Source organism: Lutra lutra, chromosome 2, assembly GCF_902655055.1.
Source record: "Lutra lutra chromosome 2, mLutLut1.2, whole genome shotgun sequence".
Lineage (NCBI taxonomy): Eukaryota > Metazoa > Chordata > Mammalia > Carnivora > Mustelidae > Lutra > Lutra lutra.
Window position 1 is genome coordinate 92807876 of NC_062279.1, and position 18250 is coordinate 92826125.

The 18250-nt window shown below is 35.7% G+C and overlaps 1 protein-coding gene across 3 annotated transcripts in view; it reads left to right on the forward strand.

Moving 5' to 3' along the window:
- The window catches only part of CCSER1 (coiled-coil serine rich protein 1), a 760495-nt gene extending 742470 nt beyond the window's left edge, over window positions 1–18025 (forward strand). The window contains exons 10-11 of one of the 3 annotated variants that reach the window (XM_047717986.1): window positions 17203–17244; window positions 17748–18025. In XM_047717986.1, coding sequence (XP_047573942.1) covers window positions 17203–17244; window positions 17748–17759 — 54 coding nt within the window. In that variant the 3' untranslated portion in view covers window positions 17760–18025. Of the gene's footprint in view, window positions 1–13737; window positions 14387–17202 lie in introns of those variants that run through there. The other 2 variants (XM_047717985.1, XM_047717984.1) reach the window with 2 other exon arrangements.
- The last annotated feature ends 225 nt before the right edge of the window (window positions 18026–18250 follow it).

Consider the following 18250-nt stretch of genomic DNA (forward strand, 5'->3'; position numbering starts at 1 on the left):
TTATACCCTAGACATCAAGAGATTCACACTAGGGGAACACAGACCACCTGTGGAAACAGCCTACTCAGGCTCCTCCTGTCATACCCATTTAGCAGAAGCACTGAGAAGAAAGCTAGGTCCTATCAGCCACACCATGTAAATTGTATTCACTTTTCCTCTCTCTTTTTTTTGCATAGGCTCTGTCTACCTTCTCCTCTCCCTGTACCACTCTTCTCCCAGCTCAGGCAGAGTTGAATTTAGATACTTTAAATGTCTAATTAGATTTCATTGTATATCAGCACATTCCATTTATCAGAGGTGTGCCACTAAAGCCAACAAATGTAAAAAGCACTCAATAGTTACTTGGTGAGAAAATAAATGAATAGATTAGCTAAAGGACTCTCATGTTATTTTTATAATCCTAAAGACCTTTAACAAATCAGTATACATTGTTTTATTAACAAATACAGAAGTGCATATTTTTATTCTACATTATTCTTTATCATTTTGTTACATCTAACAAATGTTTCAAATTGGCCCCTCTGTGCCTTTTAGAACAAAGCATTAAATGAAAATCAGCAAAGATAACCAGTAATTCTAAAACATGAGTTCCAACATGCAGTTTTCTTTATAATATTACATTAAATGATTCCTTCTAAATTCCTGAATTTTTATATGGGAGGTAGATCATTCCTGGAATGCCTCCAGATCTTTATTTCAGCTCTGACTGCATAGAATCAGTATGACTTAAACTGATAACGCTTTTGTTAAGAGGATTCATAGTTGAAATCCTTTGGGAAAAATAGCAAGGATAGGTATTTTTAAAAAAAAGTGCTTGTAATTGTAAAAATATTCATCAAAATGAAACAATAAAAGAACACACAGAAATACAAATTTTATATATCTTATGTGGGGAGGAAAAATAACTTTCCCTCTACTCTTCTAGGTTCTTGGATGAGATCTATCTGTAAAAACAAATAAACAGGAGAAAAACAAGCTTAGTGACATGTATACCTCCTGTACAAATGGGAAATACCCAGGAAAACTGAACAACTCCTGAAATGGTCCACATCACCGTCTTAAATACAACCTCCAGCTAAAGATAAAAGATGATGCTACCTAGGCAACTTGGCAACAACAAAATGGCTACCTAGGCAACAAAATGGCTACCTAGGCAACATGGAGTCACTCTGGCTAAGCAGGCCCAGGCAGGCCCTAAGGGTTTAACAGGTTCGGCCCCAACTTTATTTCCTAAGTAAGGGGTTGTGATAGATCATTTGATAATGTAATTTATATTAATTTAAGTTATAAAACTTTGCTCAGGTACTTGGTCAACATATATCTTTGTTGATTTATATTAATTCATGTCTAAGGAAAGCAGTGCTTTCCTTTAATGTGGTCTACATTCAAGAAAAATCTGGATAAGCAAATTTACTATTTACTATTTAAATATATGCAAATGTATTGAAACTATGCACACGTGCACACATACACAGACATCCATCAAAACACACAGTCTCGGGCGCCTGGGTGGCTCAGTGGGTTAAGCCGCTGCCTTCGGCTCAGGTCATGATCCCAGGTCCTGGGTTCGAGCCCCACATCAGGCTTTCTGCTCAGCAGGGAGCCTGCTTCCTCCTCTCTCTCTGCCTGCCTCTCTGCTTACTTGTGATTTCTCTCTGTCAAATAAATAAATAAAATCTTTAAAAAAAAAAAACCACACAGTCTCTGAACACAGACACAAACGCATGATATAGGTGCAAAACAGAATCTACTTTTATTGACTATTTGTACTTATTATAGAAGTTAAGATTAGATGCAAATGTATTAACTTTGCGTGTATTTAATAATTTACAGAAATCCTGCTGGTACACTAATACAGTGTTTAAAATGGTTATTTGCAGGTGCCTCCTTAGCGCAGTAGGCAGCGCGTCAGTCTCATAAAATGGTTATTTGCATTTTAATATCAAATCATATTTATACAACTATTTGTTACCTAACTTTATTAGGATAAATTAATATTAAGGTATTTTCTTTTAAAAGTAAAAATCACTTTGATTATATAGAAATATTACTTTTTCAATATGCAGAAATTGTGAAATTATATATTCTAAACTGAAACAGTAATGACAGATTTTGCCATTCCATAGGTATGACGGTGTTGGGTTTTGGGTGTTTTTTTCACTATACCACCTGTTGACTACTCTGTTTTTTCATACAGTTGAGCCTTTGTGTCATTAGGCTGTCAGATTTAATTTATTTTTTCCTTTAGTTTTCTTGTATTATTTGCTATTCTCTGACAACCCTCCTACTTGTACTTGATTTAGCAGCACAAAAGGATAATATCTGTAAAGATCATTAGCCATCATAGTGGTCTTGTTCCATCAAAAAGCTTCTCAAGCACTTGACTCATGCTTTGGGACTTGAGAATACCTAGTGTGTATGTTGGGGTTGGGGGGAGCTAGAGCTGGGGGGAGGGAGTAATTTTTCCTCCATCCTTCTAATTTCCTGACTGAGACCTCTGTGATAAAAGAGAGATTAACAGGAGAAAAACAGAAGTTCAGTAATATATATACCTCCTATATATGCAGGAGATACCTAGGAAAACTAAGCTGACTTCTGAAATGGCCCAAGTCATCACCTTAAATACCATCTCCAGGTAGAGATGAAAGAAAGATGTTGGGGGTTGGAGAGGACAGCTGTGGAAGGTTATCAAGAAGAACACAGTGAACAAGAGTGAAGTTATTATGCAATTTAAGTCTATGCCTTCTCTCTTGATTAGAGTTTCTAGAGATTTTGGTCATCTACTTTTCCTAGCACAGAAAGAGAGACACCTTCTCAAATGGGGATTTCCCTTATAAGTATAAATGACCTCTACAAAAGGGTAACTTCTGCTTCTACTTGAGAGCTATCCTTGTGTCTGCAGCCTCTTAAGAATTACCAGTTCAAGTTATACCAAAGCATATTGTACTTCCCTTCAATTTCACCTGAAACTTCCCCAAGAAGTTTTACAGTCCAGAACCTGAGTTGATAGATTGTTCCGTGATTCCACTGAACCCATGTCTGAGTCCTGAGAATAGGTCCATTCAATTAAACTGCTCTGTCTCATTTTAAGAGGTGGTCTTGTAGATGGGCTCCCAAAGTGAGTCCTGTATTGTGCTAGCAGTCAGGCATTTAATAAGATGCGTTTCTGTAAAAAAAGATAAACAGGCTTAACAGGTAGCACACACTATAACCCAGTGTGTGAGACCAGGGCAGCCAATGGAGATTACTATATGTCAGGTTCAAATCATCTTTCAAAGTTTGAGTGTCTATGATGTTGTCAGGTGTTGGTGAACTTTGAGCGGCTGACATATCAGCAGGGACAGAGGTTGTCTATATGAGCTGTTGTGGTAATTTCTCTTAAGTTTATGTCAAGTTTTTTACATTCAGTTTGCAGAGCTTTGGGAGAAGGGCAGTTTTTCTTCTCAGTCATTTCAAGTTAGAATGGTGGGGGAAAACTGGAAAATAGTTTGAAGAGTTATAGTGAGATATTTGAAGAAACTGTTAGAATTCAGGATCCAGTCCAGTTTACAGGTAGAAAACAAAATTCCTAAGACAGTAAACTAGGCCAGCTTCTAATCTCCACAAAGGTATACTACTGAAACATAATTTTCTCTATAATCACCCTCATTTTTGCCAAAGATAATCACAGTAGGACTAATTTGTTTGCAAAATCAGTTTAGTCTTACTAAACTTGACTTGATTATTTACATAGGTGTGGGAAGAATAGTGATTGAATATATTAGTTCTTTTTAGGTCTGCTTTGCTGGAACTTTTGTCAGGAATTTTAGATTGAACTTTTAAAAAGCCTGCCTTGAGGTTATGAAGCCAAACCAAAGACTTACCATCAGACTTTGCATGCAGTGCTCAGAGACTTCGGTTAATTTGGTTAATTTCTCACTTCTTGAGGTCCCAAAGATAACCTAAGGTTTTTGGTTAAGACTGCTGGGATCCCTGTAAGCAAGGTACCAACCTGCTTTTCCAAGGAGTTTTATTGGCTCCATAAACTGAAACTTAGTTGCTTGAAGCTGTCTGGTTATGTTTAATTCTATGTATATTCTCAAATATGACATTCCAGTCAGAGCTTTAGTAATATAACCAATGTGTCCAGTTGTAGAAGCACATTCTTAGAACAGATTCTGCTTAAACTTATGCCTATAAATACATTGCCATGAAAATAAGAATAATCACTAAGAGTTTCAAATTCTAGAGGAATCAGATAGGGAGAAAAAGTAATTGTTTCATCTTTGTTCACAAAAGCATACTTTATCAAATTGCTATAATTCATACTTAGCTTAATGGAAAAGATAAAAGCTTCCTTAAATCTAGAAAAAGCAAAACATTAAAGAATCACAATGTTTCAAACCAAGTCATAAGTATTTTAAGTTTCATGAGTTTATTCAGCTCCAAGTTATTCTCGTTCTACTTGGTTTTCTGTTGGTTCTACCCAGTTCAGTTTTATGGTCTTGAAATGATCAGAAATCTATATTCTAGAGTACCTGTTAGAGTCCTTCTCTTTTCTATTCTTTTTTTTTTCTTAAGATTTTATTTTTTTTTTAGAGCACTAGCAGGGGGAGGGGCAGAGAGAGAAGCAGGTTCCCCTCAGACATGGGGCTCCATCCCAGGACTCTAATATCATGACCTGAGCCAAAGGCAGATGCTTAACCAGCTGAGCCATCCAGGCACCCCTGTCAGAGTCCTTTTCTTCAAAAGGATTAAGGATTCTTAATTCTTAAGAATTAAGCACTTTCATAAAAGCATTAGAATAAAACAATAATTATCTGCAAATGACAGAAACACTTAAAAATAGCTATGGGTTAAGTTCTGATGAGAGTTCATGGCAACATAATTGACAAAGAAATGTGGTTATTCCCATGATATGCTTTTCAAGATAATAACTATAATTACAAATGAAAACTTTATACCAGAACATACCAAATTTCTAGACATTTTATAGAACTTCAGGAACACTAATATTAACAACATATATCCATTCAGATAGAAGCTAAGAAGGTTTAGCATCATTAATTTGGCAATGCTTCCTATATAACTTAACATAGTATAAATAAGACTAACTAGTTTAAGATCTCTTTTCCAAGGAGAATGATTCTTTAACATATTCCAAGGACCTCTGAAATATGTCAAAGGTCGAGAGGACTTCATTTAGAATTTGATTTGGGGAAATTTGTCAAAAATATAAAAAAGTTTGGGTGCATGACTAAATAGGATCACAGATCATTATGAAACAATATTTAACCAAAGTGACAAACATTTTTAAAGGTAAATACAGAAGGATACATGGTTGTGAGCAAAGCTTAGCTGTTTTTAATACTAAGAAGATTCAGTTTTCTTAAGCAAAGATCTGATAAAGACAAAGTACAGAAAATTGTTTTGGTAAAACTTAAACTTTGCTTTCTAGTCAGAGTGATGTGGGAAACAAAGGCAAAAGAAAAATTAAATTTCCTTTCTACTTACAGCCCACTGACATATCCTTGAAATAGGTAGAGTGACATTCCTTCAGCTTGTCTGAGAACTATAGTATAGTCACAGGAAGGAAGAATCTCAGTCAGCAGGCAGGGTTGCTGTGAGTGGGGTTGTGAATGTCCTCTGGTTTTTCTGTTCTCTAAATTTGGTAGTATCATGAAAGTGCAGGTTAAAAAACAAAAACGAAAACAAATCAATTTCATATTTTCATCTTGTGAAGGGAGTCCATAATACAAACCATCATACTTCTTTTGTCTTCCTTTCAATTTGTTTTTTCCATAGAAACCAATAAGACAATTCGGTAGAAAAAGAACTCTCTAATTTTTTTTTTCAAATATAGAAGATTTTTTGGTGTGTTTTTTGCTTGTTTTTTAGTTCAGAGTATCCATCATTTGACCATTGACAAGTAGGATCTTATATTAATCTCCATAGCAGCTCAAACCAATAAGGGCTTTTTATGGTTTAACAATGATTTCAAGAGGCATCCCAAAGGAAGATGCAAAGATGAAGCTGTTAAGAGATCCAGAGAGTTTACTTTCAAAGTTAGCCTTGGAAAGCAAAGACTTGTGTTATTGTCATAGGTGATAAGAATGAGAATGTGGGATGCCTCCAGTCATAGACTCTCTAAATCTGTGACACCAAGATGATGATACTGGAATGGGACTTTTCTAGCTCTAACGAGACAATGAAGGTTGAGACTACAAAGGCCACTTATGGACCAGGGTCCTTTATTACAAACTCTCCTAAGAGCTGGCATAGTTGGACAAAGAGAATAATGCTTCTGGGATCCATAGCCTCTTGGGTTGTATGCCAGATACATGTGGACACATTCATTTTCCAGCTGACAAAGACCAAAGAATGTTCTCATTGGTCACGAAGCCAAAAACTCTTACAACCTAGAACAAGACAAAAGGAAAATCTCATCTAGGCTGTGTTCTTTTTATGACAAATGACAAAAAGACAGACACCAAAAATAAACAAGCAAAAACAATGGCCATCTCTGGAAGAAAAGAGGATCAATAGAAATCAAGATTACTCAAAACAAGAATCTTTACCAAAGACGCTATACACAAGGAACTAGTTCACACAAATATTTTCTCCTTTTAATCCAAATTAGGAAAAGAAGGGATAAGAATTTTTAATCTTCCTCTCTTGACCAGGCACTACAGAGAGAGACAGATACCTGGGAGAGCTGACTTGTAAGAATTCTTACCCTTTGCCAACTTCTGCCATTTTTCCAGGATCCTATCTGCAGACTCCAGAGCAAGTATGGGGCCTCAACAGATCCCTGTAGGGGTCATCAAACCGTAGAGGAAAAATAATTTCTCCTCTAACCTCCCAGGTTCTTGCCTGAAACCATCCCTATAATAAAAGATTAATGGGAGGAAAACAAGTTTTATAACACACTTCCCATATACATGTGAGATACCCAGGAAAATGGATTAATTTCCCCAAATGGCCAGGCCACCACCTTACATACCATCTCCAGCTAAAGACAAAAGAAGGATGTTGGGGCTCATGGGTTATAAGAGATTACCAGGAAGAACACAGTAAAAACAAGGGTAAAGTTGTTATGCAGGTTTAGATCTGTGCCTTCTCCACTGCTGAGTTTCCAGACATTTGGTCATCTTCCTCTTCCTAGTATAGAGATGGACACACCCTTACAAATGGAGATTTTGCCTATAAAAGTAAATGTCTCTAACAAAGGGTAACTTTTACTTCACTTCCAAGAACCCTTCCTATGTTTGTAATTTATTAAAAATAGCCAGGTCAAGATAATCCTTAAGCCAAAGAGGCATATTTTAGGGTTGAAAATTCTCCTTTTCACTAGCTTTTATTTTCTTCTAGTCAAAGAACTACGTAATGATTTCAGGGAGAAAAGGTATTAAACTATTAGATTATTAGTTTTCAAAATAGACACATAAATTCTTAAAAATAATTTATAGTATAGAGAACTGAAGAAAACAGTCCCATAAATGTTTGACTTCGTACCAAAGAAACAAAGCATAGGAATTTTCAGGATATTATTGCATTACAGAAAGTTTCCTAAAAGAGAGCCACATGTAACATTAACCTCATGCTCTGTGAGGTAAGAGTACCAGGAAATTGCTCTCATGTGATGCTACATTGTTAAAATGGTAATTAGAATTTTAAATGTATAAAGCTGAATCACCGTGGAGATAATTTATACAAAAGAGTGTAATTTACAATTCTGTGTACTTAAAAGTCATGGTTTTCTTACATATCAGAATTACTTCAGATTTGTCATGATTTTATGAATTTCGTGCTTATAAATTCATTATGGATTTGGATTTAATCCATCAAATTAAAGGAAAATTTACTTAAGGTACAGTCTGATATTAAGAATAATTTTCAGAAAGAAAAATACTCTAAACAGGTTTAGTATTTTCTTGCATTATAAAGTATAACCTAAAAACTGATAAATTGTTCAATTTTTTAAGCTTAAGAAAAGACTAATAATAGAATTGGAAATAGTGTTTTTCAACTTTTTAGAGTACAAAAAACACTCAATATTGTTCCAAAAGTGCCTCTTAAGAGTCTTTTTGAATTTATGGGAAAGTTGCTACAAACTCCGAGTCTGAAAGGATTACCTTTTCTTCTTTGAGAGAGCATCAGTTATGACTCATCGTTTAGCTATAAGAAATATGAACCTACAAGGAACTTAATGTGAATCACAAAAATATACAAAAATTACTTGGTGTGAGTATATGTATTTTCTACTCTTTTAAAAGCTTTCCTCCATTTTGATTTTCCAGTATGTTAAAATAAATATATGAACACTGAACCATTATCTGTAAATATAAATTATCTATATTATCTGTAAATATACCACATGTACATAAACATATATATTTTGGCATTTCAAATATAATGGACATTACCCTACTCTAATTGTTACTGAAACCCAAGTTTAGCTGACTGTTGTGGCTGGAAAGGCCAAAACTCAAAAACAGTGTTGATTGGAAAGGAATATGAGCTTTATTCAGAAGGCTGGCCAGCTGGGGAGAAAGTGATCTCTTGTCCAAAGTCCAGCTCCAAGATTTCTGCCTGCCTAGGAATTTAAAGGCAGTTAATCAGTAAAAGGGGATACAGTGGTCTATAATATTTCTTGATTCTGTGCAGACACATGGTGCCAGCTATACACATTATCTCAGTGCTCAGGGACTATAGAAAGGGGTCTGGTTCCTTAGTGCCTGGGGCATGTGCAAGGTGGTCTGGTTTCTGTTTCATGATGTGAAGTGTTCTGTTCTTTCTACAGAAAAATTCGTGACCTATAGACATACAAAGAAAGATTTGTTAATCAATCACACAAACTAAGGGTGTTAAAGTTGAAAGACTACTAGGTTTGCCAGAGGGGCCAAGGTGGCTTCTGTTCCTCCCTGTCAGTTTTATCATTTCATATCTATGGGCTTAGAAGCAAAGGTCCTTCTTCTGTAGCTACTCCCTGCTGATAAGGGATAATTTAGGGATTTTGGAGTGGAAAATTTTCACAGTGTGGGAGAATCTTGTTTCTGGTGTTTCCACCATAGGGAATAGTAAGGGCATCTCTAAGCCAGTATGACTAGTCTAATTTCCTCCTTGACAGATAGAAAAAGTCAAACAACAACCAAGGGGAAAGAAAATAACAAATATAATAATGCTTAATAGGATATATTTCCATATATTTCCATTTGGAAGGAATTAAAGTTAGCTGCTAAAGGGATCTAGAACTAGGGCATCTGTAACAGTGATTTGGTTGTTTAAATCTTTTATGGCTTCAATTACATTTTTTGAGTAATGTGAATATGCAGCATTTTGTCTTACCGAAAACACATGTCCCTCTTTGAGCTGCTGTCAAGACATCTAAGGCTCTTCAGTTTTGGCAGACCACTTTTCAGATCTATAGATTGCTGCATGCTGGGTTTGGTTAAATTCTTGGCTAAGATAGAGGTGGCTACTGGAACAAATATGCCAAGTGGAGAACAATATATCAAGAAGCCCTCTTTGCCTGATGTCTAGCTTTAACAATATCCTAATAATGAGGAATCACTAGCAAGTGGGAGAAGACTTGTTTGAGGATATAGGCATTGCCAAGGGCATACTCTACCCATTCATGAGGAAACTGGAATCATCTGCTATTTCCACAAGTCCGTAGCTAACTCCACGGATACAGTACACTCCAGGTTGGCTCCACAAAGTCAGTCTTTGTTCCTTAAAGCTGTCTGGTCATATCTGAGTCTATGTTTGTCTCTCTCAAATGTGACTTTACAGTCAAAGCCTTGGTAATATAACCAATGTTTCCAATGGTGTCCTATAATAAGAATTCAATAAGAATCTTATTGAACTTATGTAAATAATTATAATTGCCATGAAAGAGTACTTCATGGGGAGTTTCTGATTTCTGGAGAGCTCAGGTAGGGAGAAAATAAAATATATTCTGTAAACCATAGATATCTTAAGAGAAAGTTTCCTTAATCTAGAAGAACAAACATTAAAGGACCACTAATGTTTCAAACAAGTCATAAAAACTGTAATCATCTTCCTCAGTTCATTTAGTTCCAAGTTACTAATTTTGTTCTGTTTGAGTGCAGCTTTTCCTTAGGTTCTGGAAATTCTTACCCAGTTCAGTTTTATGATCTTGAAGATATCAGAAATGTGTATTTTTTGAAAGTCCTTTTCCGTGAATCTCCTTGAAGACAAAACACATTCTTCAAGAGCACCAGAACAATATATAAATGACAAAAGATTAAAAATGGACATGGTTAAAGATCTGATGAGAGTTCATTTAACGCAGTTGACAAATCCAGTTAGTTCTGTGACATGCAACATTTCAATAATTAGAATGTCAAGTGATGACCTTACATGAGGACATATTAAAACTTTAGGAATTTCTGTATTTTCTGGAACAGTTACAGCATTTAGCCATACAGTATAACCTAGGACTTAACCATCATTTGTTTGACAATGCTTCCTAGGTAACTTAACATACCAATTTAGCAAGCCTAATTTGTCAGAAAAATTTAATTATTTAGAATTCAGATCTTGGAAAGTTTGTTGAAAACCTCAGAAAGTTATAAAGTACATGCCTAAATAAGATTACAGATCATTTTAAAATTCAATATTATCTGATTAACTAAGGTGGTTATAAGATTCTGCAGAAGATTACATAGTTGCTAACAAAAGTCAGTGCCTTTAATATTGAGAAGTTTCAGTTCTCTTAAGTAATCAAAGACATGATAAAGTAAAAAACTTGGAATTTGGGTTTTCTGGTCAGATAAAGGAAAGAAAACAATCTTTGTTTATAATTTCTTATCAAGAACAGACCAGCAATCCAAGAAGACTTCCTTTTTAACAAAAAGAAAAGCAGAATTTCAATCTTATACTAGTATACTTTAAAACTCATTAATTCCAATCTTAGTCCTGAACACACTTAAAATTTTTTTCCAAATATTTTCCTTCACAAACTTTCTACAACTTTCTTTTTACATTCAGATTGTGTCTTAAGCCTATTCTCTCTAAATAATCAGTCTCATTTTAGAACAAAATTACTTTATTTTTCCCCCTGAACAAAAATGTATTCCCATGCCTTACATCTTACCAAAAACACATCTTACTTTTCTCGCCTACAGTGCTGCTTACCTTATCATTTCTAGCAATCTCAGTTACATTTATCAGAATTTTAACGCTTAGAAACTTTAGTCTCCAGTGAAAGCTAAGCAGTAACCAATTGTGAACTGTTAAAGCAGAATTCTTTAGACTAGAAATTTATGAATACATTTTCAGACTTTCAGATTTTTAGAAATATGGTTGCTGTCTTTTTTTTCTCCAGAGTACAACCTGCAATAATAAAAAGCATGTTTAGTGATAGACCCAAGTATCGGGTTTCTCTGGAATTAGAAGCCAAAACCAGACAAACCTACATTCAGTAATGAGTGCTTTAGTATTCTTATTTGGAAAAGATTTCATTATCTACTGAACTTAACCCAGTTTATCACTTAATTTAGGAAAACTTTGATGATTCAGGTTATAAAGATTTTGAAAACTCTAAGCCTTATTCAGCCTACTTGTTCTTAACAATTACCCAAGAAAACTGTATGAGACAGGGAAAATTAATAATCATTTTAAGTCCTCTCTTTGTTGACAAACTGTACCAGATACAACATGAATTTAATAAATACAGGTACAACAAAGCTGATTAGCTGTACCATATTCAGTGTTGATAACCTCAGTAACATGTCTGTTTTAATTAAACCAGTAACTTTGAATTAGCCTTAATATCAAATATGTTGTAACTGTGTTGACTAAAAAGTCAATCAATTTGTTCTGCACTGGGAATTTTTACTTGTGGGGAAATCTGAAGTGGGTGGTTTAAGTCCAGGGAAGCCCCTGGACCCCTTCATGTTGATTTGGGAGGTACTCCAGTTTGAACCTCATAAGGTTGTAGTTTGGGGGGCTCTTTGTTCCTCGATAATGAGGGTAGGGGAAACAGAAGTCAATGGCACCTGAGGCGTTAATGATAGTATAGAAGCCAGCCATGTGAGTCACTTCCATGGTGGTACAGAAGCCAGAGGAGGTGGAGGGAGAGGCCGAGAATGTTGCCTGAAAGCCTGGAGGCAGATTCAGAATTTGGACTAATACTCCCTTGTCTTTGCCTCTCTCTGTAAAACCAGTTTTTTGTTTTTGTTTTCTTTTTGATTGCTTTTTAGCTCTCTGTGCCATTTATCAAAACTATGGTCTTAATAGACTTTCTTTAGAAATGGTAGGAGTCTCTCCCATCTTCCTAGGCAAAAGTTCAGAAGGATCATAGGAGAAACAATGATAGCATTTGTTCCTCCCCAAAAGGTGGGGGCTTCACTCACAGAACCAAATGGCTTCATAGATAAGCTAAGAGAGCAAAACCCCCTATCTAGAGACAACCAAATTGGAGGTAAAAATCCAAGAAAGCTGTTTGGTGGCCATCATTCCTCTAAGCTTAACATACATGGCAAGATGGTGTTAAAATAAAAATCATCTTTTAGTCATGTATTTCTGGCTGTATTCCTTCCACTTACTGAGAATTCAGCCCAGTGGACTCTTTGGTGGGAAATTCCCATTATACACAAATTTAGCACAATACAACCCACACATATACACCAAAACAGATTTGTTCCAAATCCAAATAAACCCATGGTTATTAAGTCCTTTTTAGTTTCTCTCCAAAGCTGTGCCTTCCTAATGGGAAAAGCATAGGCAATGAAACAAAACCACACAGTGCTTCACAAATGAGAAACTTGCAACAGTGTGTACTCCAATGGACTTACCTAGTCCAGAAGCTCATCAGCTTGTCCCAAATGCTCCTTTCCTCTTCAGTCAAACCAAAAAGCAAAACTGGCAGTTAGCTGCAGTTGGGAATCAGCCCAGAATTTCCCCAAGACAGAAACAATCTCAGAAGCTGTGGGCCCTTTCCCTCTGCTTCCTCCCAAGGCCAACTAGCCCTGAGCTGCTAATCCATGTCATCCAGGGTACTAGCTCCACAAACAAACTAGTAAACCCTGGCATGCTGCTGTGGCCAATGACTTCATCCACCCAATGACAGATGAGCCCTGGCACTGCCACAGTAAACCACTCTGCCTTGGGATTCCCAGGGATTCTGCCACAGGGATGCTGCCACAGGGATGCTGGCTCACCAAAATTTGTCATCAGAACCCAAGTTCAGCATCATCTCTGGAAAGGCCAAAACTCAAAAGTATGATTGGAGAGGAATATGAGCTTTATTTAGGAGGCTGATCATCTAGGGAGAAGGTGTACTCTTGTCGAAAGGGAAAGGCCAACTTCAAGGTTTCTGCCTGGGCCAGGGATTTTTAAAGGGGTTTAGGGCCATTAATCAGTGAAGGGGATGCTGTGGTCTGTAGTATTTCTTGATTATGTGCAGACTCAGTGGTGCCAGGTAGAGAGGTTATCTCAGTGCTCAGAGGTTGTGCAAGGGGGTCTGGTTTCTGTTTTGCGATGTGGAGAAGTACTCTGCTCTTTCTAGGAAAGAATGCATGATCTATTGATATACAAAGAGTGGTTAGTTAATCATATGAGCTAAGGGTATATACTAAAGTTTAAATATGACTAAATTGGCCCAGGGGCCTGAAGAGTTTCATAAATTAATGTTTTTTACTTACTCATTTAAGTACTGGATATCATTCTATCATATGAACATTTTAAACATTTTTTACATTTCTTTTTAATTCTTTTTTTCCTTTTAAGGAACAGCATTTTCACATGGAACAATTTCCTATCAAGGGGAATTTTGAAAAATCAAAATTTCAGTAAATTGGAAATTTTTGAGGAACCAAAGCAGTAAGATACTTTGTTCTTAAATATAATTATTAAAAATACTGAATATTGGAGGTTTTTTTCCTCAAATTTGACAGCATATTGAATTCATTGTATTTTAAAACCTAAGATGGTAAGCTGTTTTGTAAATGATTGTCTTAATTTACAATTATCTCCAGGGTAGTTAATCATAAAAAAGAATTGTATCTTTCAAGTTTCTTTTCTTCTTACATTGTAGTCATGGGGAAACATTTATCCTCATTAGTTGAGCTTTTGTATTTCCTTGCAGTCCTCTCCATGTTCTAGTGGCAAAAAATGACAGAGAACTGGGGCTTTTTGTCCTTGCCACGTGGTGAGAACAACAATATTGTAAACTTTAATGGCAAGCAAAATGTTAGTATCATATATTTTAGCAACATTTATGTCTCTGAACATGTTCAACCTATTAAAATATTTTCCCCTTCATTTTACTAACTTTTTTAGAAATTGAAAGGTAGATCTGGGTTAGAATTTTGTTAAAAATGTGAATGTTGGGAGGCTTAAAATACACTTGAAAACAGAATTCCAGGTTTATAAAATATGAAAATATAACAGTATATTCCTCTGTTTTTTCACATTCATTCAACTAGCATTTGGGGAACAAGTACTGAAATGTTTGTTAGTCTTAGTGATTCTACAAATTTTTTTTTCTTTTTTAAACATGTTTGGGTGGCAGATAAAGATCTACTTCTGTGTTCAACATGTACTTGTAGTCCTGTGGTTCCTTTCATCTCAAGTTACTTCACCCTTTATCATTTATACTGTTATTAAAAAAATAAAAATTAAAAAGTGGTATCCTAGGCACTGAGATTGTAGCAGTGAACAGGAGGTAGGCAAATGTTAAAAAACAAAATTCAGGGGCACCTGGGTGGCTCAGTGGGTTAAGGCCTCTGCCTTCAGCTAAGGTCATGATCTCAGGGTCCTGGGATCAACTGCTGGGCTCTCTGCTCGGCCGGGGGCATGCTTCCTCCTTTCTCTCTCTCTGCCTGCCTCTTTGCCTACTTGTGATCTGTCTGTCAAATAAATAAATAAAATCTTAAAAAAAAATGCAAAAAACCAAAATTCAGTACAGTAAATCTGAAGATCTAATTGGCTTTATTCAGTGATTTCATTAATCAAGCAGTATCCCATCTACCAAAGAGAATGGAATTCTGAAGAGCTGTACTAGTAGTAGAAGGCTTTTATAGGCGGAACTGAAAGTGGTGGACAAGGAAGTTTTAGCTAAAGAAAAGAAAGAATGTATTGGTCAAGGTCACCTTCCCTCGGGGGAATAGAATGGGGTCTTATCTTGCAGACTACCTCACTAATGCAGATCAGGACATTCCAGAGTGATCTTCTGAAAATTCCACTGTCCAGAGAGGTGAAATTAGGTTAGCTATTAAATTCTAGTGGAACTTCAGAAAAGTGACTCCATTTGGGGGCCTGTTAAATTTCTTCATAAACCTCATATTCTAGTGATAAGATAGACAATACATTAGAAATTATAGAACTAAGAGAATTTCACACAGTGATGAGGGTCATGATGTAAAAAAGCAAAAAGACAGGATTAGGCAATGAATCAGGTGAAGAGGAGAGTTTATGTTTGGAAAAGACTCATCAGGGAAGACCTTTCTTTCTGACTGTGTTGTCTTTGAGCTGTAATCTGAGTAAAGGTCAGCTGTTCACCAGTCTGAAACAAGCATCTTGACAGGGGGAATCAGAATTTGAAAAATAGTCAAAGTTCCAATGATGCTTGCTGGTCTAATACTTCCTCAGTTTGGTTTTCATCTTGTCTTCCTACTTACATGCTCTACACATTCAGTTTATATAACATCACAAATAAATCTGCAAAACAAACAAAAACCACACACACCCCCCCCTTACATTGTGTTATATTTCTACTTTAAAAGTCTCTCTCTTAATGACTCACTAAGGCTTAAAAGATGAAATTCCCCTTCCTCAAGCCAGCACCCAAAGCTGCTGAAATTACACTGTTTCCTATTTATGTTGCAAATATAAACATTTTATTACACATAAACTCTGCCAGTGCAAATTGTTATTTCTTGCCTCTGTTGTTTAAAGTTCTGTTTTTAATCATTTTATCTGGAATACCCCTTCCCCTGTAATATATCTCTTTTCCAGCCTTGCTCCAATTTCATACCCTTAATTTGACTACCCAACCAGGGGTTGGTGGGGTTTTGAAATATAGAATAGGTTTGGTGGGGAGAGGTCCAGAGCGGAGGACTAAGAAAGAATTCTTGGGTTGTCTTTGATGCAAAATGGTGACTTATCCCTGTGGGCAGAAAGAGCTGCTGCACTGGCGTCTTGGGGAGTGGTGATTGTATCTCTAGACTTGAGGGAAATAAGGAAAAGGGAAGCTTCAAAAGAACTTCCATTTGTTAAAGACGACTGACCTACACAATACTGGAGGCCTTGCCATTGTCAAGTTAAGGTTGTTTTCCCATCTAGCAAGGTATTAACAGTTAGTTGGGAGATTCCTGGAAGAATGTCACACATGTCCCACCTAGGAGCTGGGGGGAGTAGGGGGAGTTGCAGGGTGTCAGTTATGCTTTGTCTTTAGCTAGCCTTCTGCTCCCTCGTCAGGGGTGATTTCTCTTTCTGTAGAATTATGTCAGCAGCTGTATAACTTACTATCTTGTAGTTGTTAATATAAATTCTCATCTAACCTATATTGTCATATATCAATCTTGTAGCATGGCTTATCTTTTTTATATTCATTTATATCTAACTAAATTCTACATTCCTTAGGGGCAGGTGTATTCTACACTTCTTGGATTATGTATTTCTTTTTTTATACATATTATCAGCACAATAAGTTATTTTTTCTTTTTTGAAGGTGAAAGATTATGAGATGTTTTAATTTCCATCACTTAAAACTATAATAAAGCATAGAAGTTAAACTAGTAATTGCTGCATATGAAATGGTTGGAGTTTTGTGTTTAGGACTTTGGGTGGTGACTATGCTTTAGAAATATATCAGGAGAAACATATGAGATTTACCTATTACTTAATTACCTAGTTTTCTTTAACTCATTTCACTTGAGAGATACATAAAAGAAAAAGTTGTTGTAAAACTTTTTTTTTTTAACTCATGAAACCAAAGGAAATCATTACATTTTTCCAATTGATCTTCCCTCTTTTACCCCATATAAAATGTATTTAATTGGAAACCTGTAAGCATTACTAATAAATATCAATGTTTTAATAGGAATTTTGACTTAGAAAATCACAAATTTAAAAGTTCTTGGTCTGTGTTTTTTAGGTGTTTTATATGTTTTAAATCTTCATATGAAATTTCATTTCATTTCATTGATTTGATGTCATTCATTTATTTACTTTTGTTTTCTTCTTTTCAAGGCCCTGTGGAATCCTACATGCACTGAAGGTTTATTTAAACCGGTACATATTTCAACCTAGGTGAAATTGTTTGACCATAAGCAATGTATCACCAATCTGTGACATATTTAATATTAAATAAAATCAGCTTTCCATCATTCCATATGTTAGCTATTTCTCAGAGTATGTAATACAGAAATGTTTCCATTCCAAATAATTTCACACTTTCTGCATTTGTACACAATTGTACAAAAAATGATAGATGAAGATTGAACTCAAATATTCCCACCTTATTGTTACTGTATTTTGACAACAACAAAAAAGACTTATTTAAAAATTATCTCTATATGCAAGCTATTTCTCAATGTAACATTCCACTTGGCAGTGCACATTTTTTGTTCCACTTTGTCATCCATATCCTTTGTCTCTGTGGTAATAGTCTTCATTTAATTTTGCCACATATTCTGTGCACATTAGGTAAGTTTGAAGACAGTGCTAGTTTCTCCTACCTGAGGGGGGCAGTTCCTTCTGAAGAACTAAATTATGTCTGTTTTTCTTGTATTGAGATCAAAAGATGAAAGCAGTATATCTTCAAATGAAATATATAATGAAGAGCCTTCTTCCAACTACAGAAAGTCAAGAAAGTATAATTATATCTCTAAACATGTAAAGAAAGTGTATTGGCTACTGACTGGCCTCCTATGAAAGGAAGTTTCTTGAGCCGAATCATAAAAGAACCCTTGTCTCCTGGACTTGTCATCGCTGCGTTATTTCTGTATGTCCCTATTTGTTGCCTTTCTGTAATAGCTCCCTTTAATTATTAAATGGCTGGGTGGCAACCAGGCACTCTTGAATATTGTAGTGTATTACAAGGGTAAGTGACACATCCCAGAAGTGGGTCAGTGTTGTGGGCAGGGTGCATGGCCAACAGAAGAGTCACAGAGCTAAGGAGAAGAAAGCAGGTTTTATGGAGTTCTCTATATTTTGCAAACAGGCAATGAAATAATTATAATTGTAGTAACATTCAGATTTATGTTATAAAATTTCTTAAATTATTCAAGTCATTATG